The following is a 16,609-nucleotide window of genomic DNA, read 5'->3' as shown; positions in this document are numbered from 1 at the left end:
ACAAATTGTGATTGGAATCAAAATTTTTAAGTTCTTTTGTTTTCCAAAGTTTAGTTTACCTTTAATGTAAATTTCTTTCATGTAATGATAATTGATTAACTTGTGCGTTTTTTTTTATAGGAAATGAAAATGATGATGAGAGGAAGGATAGTTTGAGCTTTCCACTAAGACATTTTGAAATGTTGGGATTTAAGTAGAACTGGAGCTTACTAAGAGATTTTAAGGACAAAACAAAGGAATGGGAAACATGCAGCTTCTGTTTATCTAGTGCAACAATTGAATTCCAGTAATGCAGAGGAAATTTGGATATTTTAGTTAGAGGAGATTAGCTTTTCAAGAATAGATTGAAAAACTCAGAGAAATACTGTCATTGAGAAATACTATCATTTGAGACCTGACACTCCATTGTAGAAAAACTTTTCTCTTTTTGAGTTAACTTGTTTCTTTTTAAAGTAAAAGATTCCAGATGAAGGGTAACATGTTTTAATGAAAGTCATAATTATTCTAGTAAGTTCAATATATATTTCCCTAAAGGCTAAACATTAAACTTTCAGCAAAATATTTTATTCTTTTTCCTGCAAGAAGGTTTGTCTCTCTCTTAAAGTCAACTTGGATTAGCACAATCACCTCTGCTGTCAGTGCCACTCAGCCTGGACGCAAGTTTGGAGGTCATGGCTGGAAACAACTGGGAGTTGTTCTAGGAGGCTGCCTTGCCTTTTTAGGTTATGAGGGTCTCTCTGTGTTTAGGATAACATGATTGACAACTCCACTCTAGCTCCAATTAGCACCCTATAATTTATTAGCTTCTGCTTTCAGATTATGCGTTAACTTCACAAATATTTCAACCACGGAACCAGAAGCTATCGAGTGTCTCTTTCCTGATCCAGCCCTCTGGGGCTGGAGTGAAATACAAGGAAAGAGCGGTACAGTTGGTCTGTCAAGTGAGAATAATCATTTGTATCTGTGCCTGTCTGAGGGCATGATGTCTCTAATTTCTCTTTAGCCTTGCATATATATGTGTGTGTGTGTGTGTGTGTGTGTGTGTGTGAGAGAGAGAGAGAGAGAGAGAGAGAGAGAGAGAGAGAGATTGATTTGGGATAAACAGAATTTATTTTGCAGATACTGTTTTTGTATTATTAGATTCACATTTATTTATGGATAATCAGGAAGAGTTCAGAAAATATGAAACTTGCTTAACTCTGTTGCTTGTGTAAATGTCATGCCTTCAATTACCTACAAATGGCAAGTGTAATAATGGCACTGTTCTTAGGATATTTATTTCTTTTCTCCAGATTTTAGGAGTATATAATAAATTCTAAAACTCTAATAAGGAAAAATGGAATACAGGGAAAAGTCCTTAACAAACACAATCACAATATAAGTTATTTGCATGCAAATTGTCAATAAAGCTGTTTTATAAAGAAATCTTGTTTTTCAATTTATTTTTTATTTTATTTAATTTATTTTTTTTAAAGAGAGAGTGAGAGAGGAGAGAGAGTGAGAGAGAGAGAGAGAGAGAATTTTTAATATTTTTTAGTTCTCGGCGGACACAACATCTCTGCTGGTATGTGGTGCTGAGGATCGAACCTGGGCCGCACGCATGCCAGGCAAGCGCGCTACCGCTTGAGCCACATCCCCAGCCCCTCAATTTATTTTTAAACACTTTCAAATATCTGCCTATTTCTCGCCTGTGCTTTGACATCATTATATGAATTACATTAAAATACAACTTATGGAAGTGGCATTGATATGCAAAGAAGTTTACCTAAGTTATATATATTTTTTAATCTCCAATTCACTTAGAAAAGCACTTAAAAAAGTGTTTCTTTGTTTTCTTGGATAGCACACATATGGGTGCTTGTGTAGAAATGCAAGCTTTGTGATTCTAATCAAGGAAGTTAAAGTTACCTTAAACTTGATTCACCACATGCAAGAGGGCACAGAAAATACAGTACTACTCAAAACAAGTGGGCAGAGCAGCTTTCAGTTAGTCTGAATCCCAACACCATCACTTCTACTCTGCCTCCTACCTAGGCCCCAATCAATCTTAAGGCAGTGCTAGAATTTGCCACGCATTGAAATAGAACTTCAAAGGGGAAATGAGACTGGGATAGCAAGTCCTTTTCAACTAAAGGAATAGAACAGATAGAATTCCCTGTAGCTGGCTGATGAGTTCTCAGCCAGAGGGCAATGGGCAAGAGGATTACTTCGTGGTGGAGAGACGTCTCTCCCCTTTTCATCACCTCTTCCTTGGCTTAGGCCAAGTGCAAAAGGAAAGCTGTGGGTGAGGCAGACACCAGGGCCAAGTAATATGATTACAGGAATCTAATCTTTTTCTCAGACCCTCAACATCATGCTTTTCTAATGTCATACCTCATTTCCTCAAATGTCCTTTATTCAGCTACTAGAATCTTTAAATCTTCATGGTTTCACTAATATTAGCAAAGCAGGTATGGGAGTTCATAATTTATATGATTTGGTGGGTGGGCCTAGAGCATATCAGCTAGGACCACTGATCCCAAAGTTGTCTTCAATGTTTTTATTACACAGAATCAAATCTTAGATCTAGATCATCTTGCATTTCTACTTTAGGAAGGATAAAACAGCAAAATGCTGCACTTCAAGGGTCATCCCTGCCAAATCTCTGTAGCCTGGGCTGGCTCAGCAGTCTGAACGGTGTGTTCAAGGCTACCCCAAAGGCCAGTTCCAGTGAATGAGTCTCCTCACCCGCAATCTGATATTCAGGTCAGATGCAGCTTAGGAGAAGTTTCGGTAATCAGAACCTCGTGGCTGGGAAAATGCTCCCTGAGGATTGTGACTACAGACCTTGCGAATGCTAACACTGGTGGAAGCAGGTAAAGAGCCTCTTCCAGTGGGGAATACTAGGAAGAGATGCCTAGCAGAGTACACTGCTATGCTTTCTTCTTCTATGACATTTATTAGTAGGTTCTGAAAATCACACGGGGACTTAATCCATCTTATTTATGCCTTAATATGCCAGTGATCCATGCCAATGGAACATGGATTAAAAAAAATCCACAGAGAAGTCCAAAGTTAATTTTAGTAATTGCTTCAATGTCCAAATCTCAGGATAAATCTTACAGGGCTTGGTTAGGTTGGGTGTGAAGAACTTCAGAGCAGTGTAGGCTGTTAAATACTGAAATGAATTAATAAAAGCAGCAGCAATAATTCCCTCCTGGAGAAGAATAGAGAACTGCATCCGACTGACTGGTCTAATGGTAATGCCATCTTATGAAGGATTTTGAACAATGTCCAGTAATAGCTCCTTTGAGACCTGGGATCTTGTGAATGCCAGTATTTTCTTCCCTGCCTCTTTCCCCTTTCTTTATACATCTGTCGTGGAGAAGAAAAAAAGTTAAAAGTTGAACAGCAAAGTGAGAAATTATGACCGGACAATTACATTGCAGGGGTAACATGGAAGTGTCTGCACTTGGAGTCTGGGTTTGTATGTTGGTTCCACCACTTACAAGCTTTATGACTGGGTAAATTATTCTTCCTCTGAGTGCCTCAGTTTTCTCATAGTAAGGAGATCATAATAATAAATGCCACATAAAAATGTGAGGATTAAATATATTCATAAAGTCTTTAGATCATTGCCTGGCCCATGATAAATAATTAACATTAGTTATTATTATTATCAGATCTGGAAAGCATAATCATACAGGACTTTTCATCTAAGCAAAACCAACAATATTCTTTTAATGATCATATTTACTTCACAGTTTCCCCCCAAAATAAAAAAAGAAGATGGGTAACTCTGCCAAATTCATGCTTTCAGTAAGGTCCTTTAACTGCTTCCAACTCTTTGAGATTATGATCCAAGATAAATGATATTTGCCTCTCACATTACAATGAAGGTCAAGATTTGGACTAACATTTTTATGCTTCAACAATGTAAAAGGACAATTATGGTATAACATAATATCTCTCTCCTGGGCACTTTACTTGTTATTTTTATTAATTTATGGTGTGGTACTGAGGATTGAACCCAGGGGTACTCTACTACTGAGCTATATCCCCAGTCCTTTTTTATTTTTTACTTTAAGATGGGATCTCACTAAATTGCCCAGGCTGGCCTTGAACTTGCCATCCTCCCACTTTAGCTTCTCAAGTAGCTGGGTTTATAGGTGTGCACCACCATGCCTGGCTTCTCCTGGGCCCTTTAGTAAAAGAACACAAATAACTTTAGCATCAATAGGGGGGAAAAGACATGAATCAATCTATCTATCTATCTATCTATCTATCTATCTATCTATCTATCTGTCTGTCTGTCTGTCTGTCTTTTCCCCTAGCAAGAGCTTTGGTCACTTAGCTTACTTTGTTAAAATATAAAATAACCAATATTTGAAAAACACTTTCAACTGATGACACCACTGTCGTAGAGGCTAGAATTTAGACAGTAACAGCAATTCCCTTCTGGAAAATAAAATATCTATATCTGACTGAATGGTCTACTTATAGTGCTCTGTGTACAGCCTCTGCGTCTAACTTCCTGAATACTAACAGGATAAGTCCTGTGCTTCCACAGACCATGATTTCCTCACCTGTAAAACAGAGGTGGGAAAGATACCTAACTGCCAATTTCTAGATTTGCTGTGAAGTGGAAAGGGATTAACAGATTTCAGAATATAGCAAACACTTACAAAAATGTGGTGTGTGTGTGTGTATTGCTCATGATATTGCTGACATTAGATTATACTACTATAAATTATTTTATTCTAAAGAAAATTTATTTTTATGAAACAAGACAGTGAACTTGTAGTAAATAGACATCTTTAATGTTTGTTTCTTCTTCCTTATCTCCTTCACCTTTGCCCACACACAGACCCTTTCCCCTGTTCCAATACAAAAGTGACCAATCACAACCTTGGAGACTGAGAAAAATATTCGAGATGTTGTTTACTCCATAGATTTTTTTTTTCCCCTAGTGGTGGGTGATTTCTTGTTCCTTTCCATGGAGACAGTTGGAATCTTTTATTGCATCTTTCATCTGGAGGATAAAGGGAGGGACAGGATTTGTGGGAGAGAAGGCAGAGCAGGGTTCTTCTTTCATTGTAAAATGTTCCTTGTAAAAAAGATGATATATATATACGTATATATATATATAATATATCCAGTGCAATTGCAATTGTTCTGCCAAACACTGGGAAGTGCCACCTTGGTCGATGTATTTCTGGAGTTTTAAACAGTTGTCCTATAACAGCTGCATTTCAGTAAGACTTGGGCAGGTGGCTCCAGATCAGCCACTTGCCACTCACATTCAGACTGAGGCTTCCATGTTCACAGTCCAAAGGAAAAAGTGTCTTTCTGTCTGGAGTGGGTGTTGTGGGAAGGAGATGGGCAGGAAAGAAGCTGGAGACTGAGCCTTGAAGAAGGAAGAATTGGCTTCTTTTTACTTCTCTACCACAGTCTTTGTTGCAGATGTGACATTTTTAAACCTGAGGATGTTGACATCAGTAGTGTATTGATCACACTGCCTAATGAAATAATTCACAACAGCATAAAAAATATTTTTCCCATTCCATGAAAGCTTATGGTGTCATATCACCTGACTAAACAATCTCACCACAGATATTTCCAGTGATTTGGCCAAAATCATTGAAAATAATTCAGAGTCTCTGGATCTGCTCTTTTGGAAGAGATTAACTTTAGATGAGATTTCTGTAAATGTGCCTTTTAATTTTCTCAATACATGGAGAAGTTTGAAGTCTCTGCCTTCCCCCGTGTCCTCATCCACGAAGTGAGAGGCACAGATGCTGAACCTCCATGGCTGGTCAGAAAGGAAAGGGAGGGGAAACCCTGGGTCAGCAGATCAGCTCAGAAGGGATGCACCACAGAGGGAATAACGAGGAGCTGCAAACCAAGATCAGAAGCTGTTACAAATCCACTCCATTTCAGCTCTGAGTCACCAATTGCACTATGCAGAGACCTACAGGGAAGAAGTTGGGCTCTAAAACCAGTACAGATCCTTGCTTTTGTCCTGAGGCTGTAAACCTGAAAACAGAGAAGATAAAAGAGAGAAAGAGAAGGTGGGGAAGAGAGAGGGAGGAAAAGAAAGAAGGAAGGTGGGAATGGGGGGGGGAGGAAAGGAGAAGGAGGGAGAGAGAGAGAGAGGGAGGGAGGGAGAGAGAGAAAGAAAGGAAAAACAAAAAGAGAGGGAGAGAGAAGGAAGGGGGAGGGAAGGCACAAGATATTTAAGGAAAGAGAAAAACAAAACACCACTGTTTTATTGTGAAAGTCATAGACTTCATCTAAAGGGGGAAAGGGTGAATGGTGAATGAAAGTAAAATCAAAGCAAACAGAAAAGTAAATCTTCACCTGAGTGGACAAGACTACAAGCTAGTTGTTTCACTTTTAATATAACATTTTTTTTCATTTGTTCTAAAAATAAAAGAAAGAAAAAAAATCCTCATTTATACCTTTCAAATTAAGTCAGAGATTTAGCATCTCAGCATTATCGTTAAAATCACAGTCTGTAAGTTTTACATTTTAAGATTCCTATTTAATTTGGCAATTAAGCTGATCTAAGAATCACATGACTGTCACTAGGAGAGCCCCAAGCAAGTCATACAGTATTTTAAACTACACTCTCAGCAGGTACTCTAGATCAGCGCTGTCCAATAGGAATACAGTGGGAGCCACAGGCATAATCCTAAATTTTCTAGCAGCCACATTTTTAAAAAAAAAGTAAAAAAGAAACAAGTAAGAATTTTAATAGTATGTTTTATTTAACCCAATATATTTAATATGCAACGTTTTGAACATATTTGAACATGCAAAATCAATATAAAAATATTAACGAGGTGGATTTTACATTCTTATTTAGCACAATGTTTTTGAAACCCCAGTGTGTATTATGTACTGACAGCACATCTTAATTTGCCCTAGTCACACATACTAAGTGCTCAGTAGTCACATTGTGGCTAGTGGCTACAATTCTGAACAGCGCAGAGCTAGAACCTTTCCACCAGATTTTATTTAAAAAGAAAAGAAGGGAGGGAGTCTTCTGTAATATTTTATAGCCCGGTTGGGGCAGGATCCTATTTTCTAACCCGGCCCACATCGATGGCACAGGGTTCTGTATCAGCCCAAACACAATCCATGCAGATTCTGACCAGAGAGTCCCGGAGTCTCCCAAGACTAAAGGGGTCTAAGGCTTAGCCCAGGGTCGGGTACAGCGCTGGAGGGCCCCCGGAGAGGCTACACTCCCTCCTCCGCTTACCTGAGTCCACGCTGAGGCCCAGGCCCTGGGTCACGTCCCCCGCGGGGCTCACGAAGGGCCCCCCGGGCGCGGTCCACGCGCCTCCGGCTGGCTCGCCCTTTGCGGAGAGCTCGCAAGGTGGGCTGCCGGGTGCGGGTGCCGGAGCTGGTGCAAGACGGGCCGGGCGCCCAGAGGAGGCGGGCATCAGCAAAGGACCATAGCGAGGGTCGAAGTGTGGCGCGTAGACTTCATGCACAGCGGTGGGCCGCGGGTAGGCAGCGGCCTGGGCGCCAAGGGCGCCGCCCAGCGCGTACGGGTGGTGGGGATGTGCGTGGTGCGGGTGCGCGTGGTGCCATGCCTCGGCTGCGCCCTGGTGCAGGTGGCTGTGCAGCGCCGCAGGAGAGTAGGGGTCTGCGGTGGCGAAGGGCAGCTCAGAGTGAGCCGCGGCCAGAGGACTGCCCAGAGGTGCGGGTACTGGTGCCTGGTACGCGCTGTTCCAGAAGGAGGCGGGAAAGCTGCGCTGGTTCATCGGGAAGGAGCTGTCTGCTGGCGGGGGAGGTGGAAAGGAGGAAACACAGGACCAGGTCACTGCCGCTCTACAGGAACGCTGACCCACACTGCCTTTTGAACTGAACAGCCCGGCTCGGTAAGGGCGGGAAAGCTGCAGCTGGGTGTGTGTGAGAGGCGGACCGGTAGCATCTGTCTCCGAGCTGCACCTTTACAAGGACTACAAGGACGCAGCCGGTAAAAAGGAGGTCCCGGCACCCAGAAATCACCACAGCTGCTGGATTCCTCCGATTTTGCAGAAGCCTTAATGCAGAAACCGGACAGTGGAAGAGAGGAAGAACGGAGAGGTCCCTTCTGCTTGCACAAGTTTTGGGGAACAGGAAGCTTTACCCCACTTCCCGGCCCGAGCTGCCTGGGCAGCCTCAGGGCAGACGCGACTTTCCTTTCTCTGTCCTCAGGCTCTCCTCAAGCTAAGACCCGTCCTCCAGTTGGCCGCCTAGCGATCTCACTACCTCCTCTAGCCTTTCAGTCTTCCTTATTCCAGAAATTGTGCCCCTCCAAGGTCTCTGATAGACTCGCAGTTCATCAACATATTTCAAAGTCTTGCTATTATTAGTTTTCTTTTTAGAAACCTTATTTCAAATATTTTTTCACCAAGAACTCAAGCAAAAGGGTAAAATAGATATATTAAAGGAGCTGTTGTATTATTTGCAAAGAGGGACATTAAGGGACAGGTTTTTAAATCCTAAATCTCAATAAACAAATTGTCTGCATCAAAATGAGGACGTCAGGAATAATAATAACAACAACAATAATAGTAATAGTCATTTTATCTGTTAATCCCTAATGCATGGTAGCATTTTAAGGGAACAGAGATTAATTTTTTTTTTTTTTTTTGCTTTTAGTAGGAAAGGAAAGACATATATTTAATTCAAAGCCCCATCCTCTGGGGGAAGCCATCTGTACTAAATACAAGAGAATTTCAAATTACTTGAAATGTATGCTAAATGGCAAACAGTCTTCCCCTTAAAATATTCAGATAATTGGAGAATAATAATAATAATAATAATAATAAAGTCCTGTATTTAAACTATTTTTGGGGGGTCTTGTCTAAGGACAAGATTTATGCAAACTGCTAGACTCTTAGGGAAAAAAACGGTGGGTGGGTGGGGAAAGGGAGCATCCTCATCTCCTCCAAAATGACAATTATTTTTAAACAATAAAGTCCTCATTTCTCAACTTGGTACACATCAAAAACTAAGCTCAGTGAGCAAGTTTATTAAATGTTTTCTCCTACCTTTGTCTTATTGTGAATAAAGGGAAGCTGAGATTTCAGAATAGAAAAGAGATTTGGTTGACTTAAGTAATCATTGTCTCAGACTAAAGTGGTGCTTTATGGGGAGGGAAGAAAAATCTTTAAGAGGAGATGTGTTGGGAAAACCACTATATTTGCTATTGAAAAGACATTTTCTGCTTCAAGATTTCCTAAGTAATGGAAACATGGCAAAAGGCATAGGTTGGTTTTAGGGCATGTTCTCCAGCAGACGTTGCTTTCAGAAGGAGTCCAGGACTTCTGGGCATTTTTTTTTTTTGAAAAAAAAATTGAAACTGGAAAAATGCCCATTAAGTTGTTGGTAAAGTTCCTGTGCCACTGAGTTTGGGAGGGTGTTGGAAAACTCAAATTTACATACATTCTAATGTTCCAGTCTTAAAGCCTTCTCTGATGATGGTTAGGATGGCAAGTGTTATTCTAATTTTAGAGACTATTAAATAGTGACCTCAAAAAGGTTAAGAGACTTGCCCAAGGTCATAATGCTAGGAAGTGGTAGAGCCAACACATGAATCCAGACCTTTGAATTCCAAGCCTTGTGTTTATTTCCAGGTCATTGCTCTGCTCTGCCTCTTTAAGAAGAAATATTATACCCAAGCCCTTTCTCCCCATCATTGTTCTTACTACTCTCCTCAAATGCCCTCTTTGCCACTTCTTTGACATCTAGTGTTCTTTCAGCTGCAAACCTTGGGCCCCTGTAGGTGAACCTCAAGTTGAGAGAGCCTTCCATCTATTCTTCCCAGTAGGACCCCCAAACTCACCTCTCCAGGGACCAGAGCTCCTTGGTGTTTTGCTGCTGGTACAGCTCGGGGAGTAGCTGCTAGGCTGGCTCAGGGCCCTACTGAAATGTTCATCCACCACGGAGCTGATGTCCCCCTGGAAATAGGTGAAGAGGACGCAGCGGGAGTTGATGTACTCTGCCTCTGGTGGGCGCTCTTTCTCTGGGCTGCCTTCCTCCTCTTTTATGCTGGCTGGGGTTTGGCTAGAAAATGAGGAGCTGCCACTGCCACTGCTGCTGGGGCTGGCGTTGCACTCTTGGGCTTCCTGCATTTTGGAGTAATAGGCTAGCTTCTGGAGAGAGAGAGAGAGAGAGAGAGAGAGAGAGAGAGAGAGAGAATATGAATGGATGTCAGTTTCAAAACAGATGGTAAATTGGGTTCAGACTGAACTCCCTCATCCAAATCCCTAAGGTATCCATGGGAAAAGTGGCACCTGTGTGTGTGTTTGCCTTGTGCCCTTCACATAAAACCTGCAATAGGACAAGGTCAGCAGGACTTGCAACTTGCACCCTAGCAAGGTGGGCTTCTTTAGAGGAAGGCTGTCATCTTTGGTACCTCTGCCTCCTTGAGTTACTACTGGGTTGCAAGGAAATCTCTAATATGTGAGGATGATAGTTCCAGAAAGTGCTCAAAAAGTCAGGTTATGAGCTGAGTTTGACCTCAGAGCCCCAAACACACATTTTAAAAATCAGCCTCCAAGGATAAAGAGTACTTAAATCCAGGTAGGGCCTGACTGTTGCCTACTTGAGAATCCAAAATAGAAGCACAAGATACAAATTAAACTTAAACATCCTCATACTTTAAAAAAATTTTTTTTGAAAAAAAAAAAAGAACCCCAAATACAAAATACACTACCCACAACTGGGAATGTGAAAGAAGAACTGCCACAGGAAGTGAGAAAGAGTTTATGTTAGTAACAAATGGGGTAAATGTGAGATGAAATTGTGATTGGGGAAATATATGGATCATTTTAATAAATGCAAGTTGATATGTGTTTAGTTACCCATAAATTATCAATTTAAAAGTCTGTTTCCATTTTTAAACAGATCTTTTAAGTGAAGAAAAAGCAGTGCTCTATGAATATTTCCACCCTTAGTATCTCATGAAAAGGAGCAAGAATAAGAAGGTTAACATCATGATTGTGAGGTTGGGTAAATCATGAGGTCTGACAGTGAGTTTATAAAACCAAGTGCAGCTGCTGAGAACATTTTCTTAGAAATGAGCAATGGCCTGAATATAGTGTTAAAGCATTCTGCAGGCAGAGATGGCCTTGGGGCGCGGGTGTTAAGCCATAGAAAAATGAACAGAGATCTTAGTGCAATAGATTGGTTCAGGGTCCAGGAGGAGAAAGGGCCAGACAGAAAACCAACCTACCTCTCTCCACCTTACAACAGTTCTGTCCTGAGAAGGAGTGCATCTCAGAGGTTGAAGCAAAAAAACAAATTTCAGTTATTTAGCAATGTTGCTACTTCCTAAAGGCCATTTTTCCACCTGGCTTTCAGTGACGTTTGGAGGATTCCTAAAGTTAGCATTGCAACTACAAACTCCAGATTGGAAATTTTAAAGAGGGAAGGATGCAGGAAGAAAACTAGGAGCAAAACCTACCCAATCCATCATTCATTAGTCCATTTCAAAGTAGACATTCTGAACTCAAAACTGATGAAAACGGTGACTGGATCATTATAGTGTATTTCCCAAAGTGGAAGCCCAGGAACACATTTTCCAACCTGGTCTGGGCCCCAGGTGTGTGCTTTTGTTCTTTTCTCACAGTATCCTAGGTTTCTGCTAGATCAGCTGAGGAGATGAAGGAATCATTGACTAGATACAGCCCAAGGAAAAGAAAAATTGGTGGAATTAAATGAAACTTGAAGAGTTTGCAGGACCGGGGTTAAGTGGTCTTTTAAGTGAGTTTGTTGAAGCCTAGACTGCCTGATTCAGCTACCCAGACTTAAGAAATGGGAAGTATTATCTATGAAGCTCTATCAGTCAAGCGCACCCTAATGATATTCTCTAGAACCTAGCAAAGCAAAGATTAGGAAACCAACACCTTCTTTGCGGTTCTGGAATTAATTGGCCCAATTGCCTGAGAATTAAACTGGAAGAAATTATTCCTGAGATAAGTAAGCTTACATAGAAAATAATGCAAGGGGCCTTTGCATCTCAGACCTAAAGACAGAGACTGGCCTTTGCTTTTGATTTTGTTGCCATTCTCACCTTCAGGACCAAAGTTTGGTGTTCCCCGCTTAAGCTCTGCCTGAAGCCCCCCCGCACTGCACTAGGAGTTCTAAGTCCGACAGACTAAGAAAATCTAGCCCGGGATCTTCCTCTCATTATTCACAGCAAGACTCGGGTGCACATAAGCAAGGCTTAGCTGTCTTCCCAAGAGAGCGAACGGGCGAGCTAAAGGGGTTAGCTAAGTGAACAGCCAACTGGGTGGCAGCGCGGGCAATCCCCACATCCCGGCGGCGCCAGGGGCTAGCCTGAAACCCTGGACACCCGGAACACTTCGGACCTCGGGGAACCAGCAGTACTCGGAAGATCGGCGGAGGAGGGGAGTCATCAATTTTCCAAGTTTGAGTCCAGACCCTAAGGAGAAACGTACCTGGTGATAGGGGGTGTAGGCGGCTGCGAAGTAAGGCTGCGGAGGACCATAGACTTGGTACATAACATCCAGACAGCTCATGGCTCCCCGCCGCGGAGACGGTTAAATGATTTTTCATTAACTCTGGTTCGGCGGAGCTCAGGGATGCTGCATGGGCGGCGTTTGGGTCTGAGCTCCGGAGTCATCGGCGGCGGAGCGAGGGCCGGCTCGCTCAGCGACTCGGGATCCAGCTGGCTCGCTCCCCTCCCACTCCTGCAATTTTAGCCGGGGCTGCGCTCCGGGACAGAGCGCCTGGGCTCCCGCTAGTGGGCATTTAAACCCCACGTCCCGCGGACGTGCTGACGCCACACCCCGGTCTCGGAGGGGGAGGGATGGTGGGGGGCGGGGACCTGGGGCCCAATGGATAACAAGGGCAATCAGCCTAAGGGGCCACCGGCGTGTTTCTCAGAACTCCTTGCGGCAAGCGTGAGGCCAAGGGTGCCAGAGACTGTGAGATCCCGAACTTGGGGCCCGAAGCTTTGCACCGCTAGCAGGGCTTTCCTAGCCTAAAAGGAGTTGGGTGGGTGGGGAAAGGGGAGGAAAGGAGTGGGGTGAGAGGGAGACAGGGACTACCGGAGAGAGAAAGAAAGAGAAAGAATATGAATTGCGCTCCTACAGAGAAAGAGTAATTGAGACTCTTACATTCAAAGAGAACGAAAGTCCGGGAAAATTCTGGTGGGAGAGGCTGATCCTCACATTGGAGGACTAAATGTGTGGGTCGGGGAGTGGCAAGGTGCAGCAGATTCTCTGCTCTAGGCTCCGGGTGATGTGTGTTTCCCTGGAATTCCTAGGGGATCTGGGTCTTCGCAAACGGAATATTGAACAAGTCCAGGGACTCCTCCCGGACACAGAGGAGTTCCCACTTCGGGGAAGTGGTAGTGGCTGACTCCAGTTACCGCTTCATCTGCTCCACCTCCTTTGCGCCTCCTCCAACCCGCTCCTCCGAACTCCCCAGTTGCACTTTCTAGGGTTGCTCCCTTCTGTCCCTCTAAAGTTGAGTCCCCCACTTTCCCTTTGATGCCCATCACCCTAACTCGCTAGTTCTGCATAGATCACGCATGATCTCTGGCTGCACCTGGTTCGAGAAGCTTTCGAGGAGTCTCTTAGGGGGCCTTACTCAGCCTCCGAACACCTGGCTTTGCAGGCGGTGACCTCCTCAACCCGCGTCTTTTAACATCTACATAATTTTTTTTGGGGGGGGGGGACACGGACCCGTTGAATTTAAGGGGTATCCTAGAAACTGCAGACAGTCCAGAAAGGACTTCTGCTGCTTCTTCGACTGGTAATGACAAAAGCTGCGATGTTGTTTCATTTTAGAGAGGTGAAAGTATGCACTACCAATTGTTAAGCCTTCCCGGGGCGGTTGTGTCTTTGGCCAGGAGAACTCAGCAGACTCGGACCTCCTACCTGCAAATATCTCCACCTCCCCAACTATCCTCTTTGCAGCCCCCTGGGGAAGAGAATGTAAAAGTGGAATTTCTGTCTGAAGAGTTTAGGAATGAATTGAGACTTGGCTGTTTCCGTGGTAAGGTGGCGGGGAAAAGGTTACTGGAATGTGGCGCGCCAGATTTAGGGAGTGGCACAGAGTTGGGAATATTGAGAACCCAATCCCAATAGAGAAGCAGTAAGGATAGACCAAAGCGAACCGTATTATTTACTCCTCTGTCTAAATTCAACAAAAAGTCTCCCAGATTCTCAGCTGTAAACAAGCAAACAAATACATTCTTGAAGAAACTTGTGTTTAAAAAGTGAATATTTTATTTCCATTTTTAAAAATCAAATCATTTTATTGCGTGGCTTGGAGGAAAGGACTGAAAAAGCTCCGAGGAAGACAAAGAGATCTGACGTCCTCAGCAGAGTCTCGGGGTCGCTGAAAGTAGAAAGTGAATATTTTAAGTCAAATCTTTCCAGATTGAATTTTTGGTTTGCCTTATTTATAAGTGAACAATGACTCCTTGTCTATAACTGGTTTCATAGATGGTGAGCGTCCTGAGCGATTGGAGTTTAATTAACTACAATATAATTTATTTTTAATGAAAATTAAAACTTGAAGACAATGCCCTAGTGCAGTTTTACCCAAACCTCTTTTTAGTTGCTGGGTTGACCGGTGGTTGAGCTTCCCCACCCCTAGGGTTTCGGTCAGTCTAGGTGCGCAGGTGGCACAGAACTTCCCTTCCACCCCAACCCTTCACGCCAGTGCCTGGAGAAGCAAAACCATCTATCTGTGTCAAAAGCTAACCATTGACAGAAGGGCCACTGTACACCCCTCTGGATGAGAGAGGTAGGGAGTGCGAGCCCTAGTCTTGCTCCACACAGCTTTGCACTCTTGCTGCCCAGGCAGGGACCGCTCTGTCCAGTCCCGGCCCTGGTTTGGCCTCGGGTTGGGTGCCTTAAGATGGATCTAAGGACGCCTCAGAAGCCCAGGTGCCATGCAGTCACTGAGCCCACTAGCAACGACCAGTCTGGGAGACTCCCGCGAGTGCGAGTGTCGCATTGCGTTCGCTGAGTTCGGGCGGTCCATCCTTAAACACAGAAGTTCCAATTGGGAAGCGCGCTCTTTTCCGCTCTGCCTGGCCTCACCAGCGTGGACCGCGGACGCAACGTTGCGCTGGAAAAGTGAAGTGAGAAGCAATGGACCGCACATCTTAGCAATTGCTTGGAAACTGCCCCTGTCTACACTAACCTTCCCTGTATGGCTCATCATTATTCCCCCCTCCCTGACCCTTTGTCCATCCAGTCAAAGAAAACCACCACAACCTCTTAGATTTCGTCAAAGCCCTGTTAAACATTCATTATTTTCGAAAAGAGATTGAGCAAATTTTTGTACGAAGAAAATGAAGAGAATGTGATTCTCTTTGCCCAAGCCTCCTTTCTGTTCACATTTCCCAATCTTCTCTTATTTGCAACTATTTTTCAACATCTAGTTGAAGTGAAGGGATGTTATGATGTCATTCGAGTTGAAAGGGACACAGGGAATTGGGTCAGTGTGTGTGAATTTAGGCAGGAAAATATTCCTTACCCCCCAAATCCAAAGTGAAGGAAGAATAAACATCTCAGAGTTTTAAAAACAGGTCCCAAAGACTGGAGGAGCATATTCATTCTTTTTTTCCTATATGCAAAGCTGTCATTTACATGAGGGTTGTATGTCCCAACCTAAGAGCTCCTCATGTTTCTATGATGACACAGAAAGGTAACAACTAAATTTAAACACATTCCCAGACATTCAACCACCAAGTCATTAACACCGTCCAAGAAATCATATTTTGATTCAGAACCTAAGATTACAAGTGGAACATTGAGAAAAATTCTCTCTTCCCTCAATCTCTTCACTGCCTCTCTTCATTTCCATAAAAAAGCCTGCCAAGCAGTTAAAATGTCCCAGGATTTGGGTCCTAGGAACAAATGGATCAACACGGGAAGAGAAAGAAACTATTACCAATTGCATCAAATGGCCTTTTAATCTTCCTAATTGGGTAGAGGGAGCATTAAACTTATTTTAGAAACAAACTCCACTCTAAGATTCATGACAATTTGTTGAATTGTCAGGAGGGAGTCACGAAAATAAAATTAATTCCACTACTCTAGCTGTAGTCTGCAATTTTAGCAATATTTAAAATTGTGAAAATCAATAACCTTTATTAAAGTTAAGAAATAACATTAAATTAATCTTGAGTGAATATGTTTGAAGGTAGCATTATATATAGCCTTGTTTCCTCTTCAGAAAGATTTGCCTCTTGTTTTTTTTATAAACTAGCTGATTTCTTTACCTCTGAATTTTTTCTGTTACCTGTGTCATCATATTCTGAAAACTGCAAAGGAAGGACACATGAATAGAATTAATTTGGAGGACTGACTTCCAGCCAGCCCAGGCCCTCAATTGTCCATGGTTTATTTGGATCATGAAAGTTGGCATTTTGTGCTGTCTTATTCTGCCAACCAAAGGGGATGAACGCAATGGTAATCTCATAGATTTTCCTCCCTAAACCCATCCTTGCCTGTTTAACTGAGGAGAAATGTGTTTGGATTTAGGAGAGCAGCTGAAAAGATTTTTGTAGATTCAAGCTGTTAATAATATTAGTTGAAAACATTTGTGCAAAAGCTAGTGTTTTCAGGCATGGTATGTTACGTAG

The 16,609-nt window shown here is 42.9% G+C and overlaps 1 protein-coding gene across 8 annotated transcripts; it reads right to left on the bottom strand.

Moving 5' to 3' along the window:
* Positions 1-1,667: 1,667 nt before the first annotated feature.
* On the bottom strand, positions 1,668-12,739 carry VGLL2 (vestigial like family member 2). Of its 8 annotated transcripts, none has more exons than XM_081294710.1 (4): positions 12,441-12,737; positions 9,821-10,130; positions 7,244-7,768; positions 1,668-3,354 (listed from the first exon to the last, which is right to left on the bottom strand). In XM_081294710.1, exons 1-4 carry the CDS (start codon positions 12,519-12,521, stop codon positions 3,347-3,349), a joined length of 924 nt encoding a protein of 307 aa, XP_081150836.1. In that variant the 5' UTR covers positions 12,522-12,737; the 3' UTR covers positions 1,668-3,346. The 8 variants fall into 8 exon arrangements, with proteins under 8 accessions (XP_081150836.1, XP_081150834.1, XP_081150835.1 ...); XM_081294708.1 differs by lacking the exon at positions 1,668-3,354 and adding an exon at positions 4,778-5,874; XM_081294709.1 differs by lacking the exon at positions 1,668-3,354 and adding an exon at positions 4,778-5,874 and having other exon boundaries at positions 7,244-7,765.
* Between the last annotated feature and the right edge of the window lie 3,870 nt (positions 12,740-16,609).

The sequence above is a fragment of the Spermophilus citellus genome, assembly GCF_964194105.1.
Source record: "Spermophilus citellus genome assembly, chromosome: 5".
Classification (NCBI taxonomy): Eukaryota; Metazoa; Chordata; class Mammalia; order Rodentia; family Sciuridae; genus Spermophilus; species Spermophilus citellus.
Note: the sequence above shows the minus strand (reverse complement) of the source record. Positions and strands in the feature narration are given on the sequence as shown.

Excerpts from the sequence above, each read along its gene's own strand:
- VGLL2 (XM_081294704.1), bottom strand. The coding sequence starts at position 12,521 with ATGAGCTGTCTGGATGTTATGTACCAAGTCTATGGTCCTCCGCAGCCT. Across the intron at positions 10,131-12,440 it reads CCTACACCCCCTATCACCAG|AAGCTAGCCTATTACTCCAA; the intron begins GTACGTTTCTCC and ends CTCTCTCTCCAG. Across the intron at positions 7,769-9,820 it reads GAGCTCTGGTCCCTGGAGAG|CAGACAGCTCCTTCCCGATG; the intron begins GTGAGTTTGGGG and ends CTCCCCCGCCAG.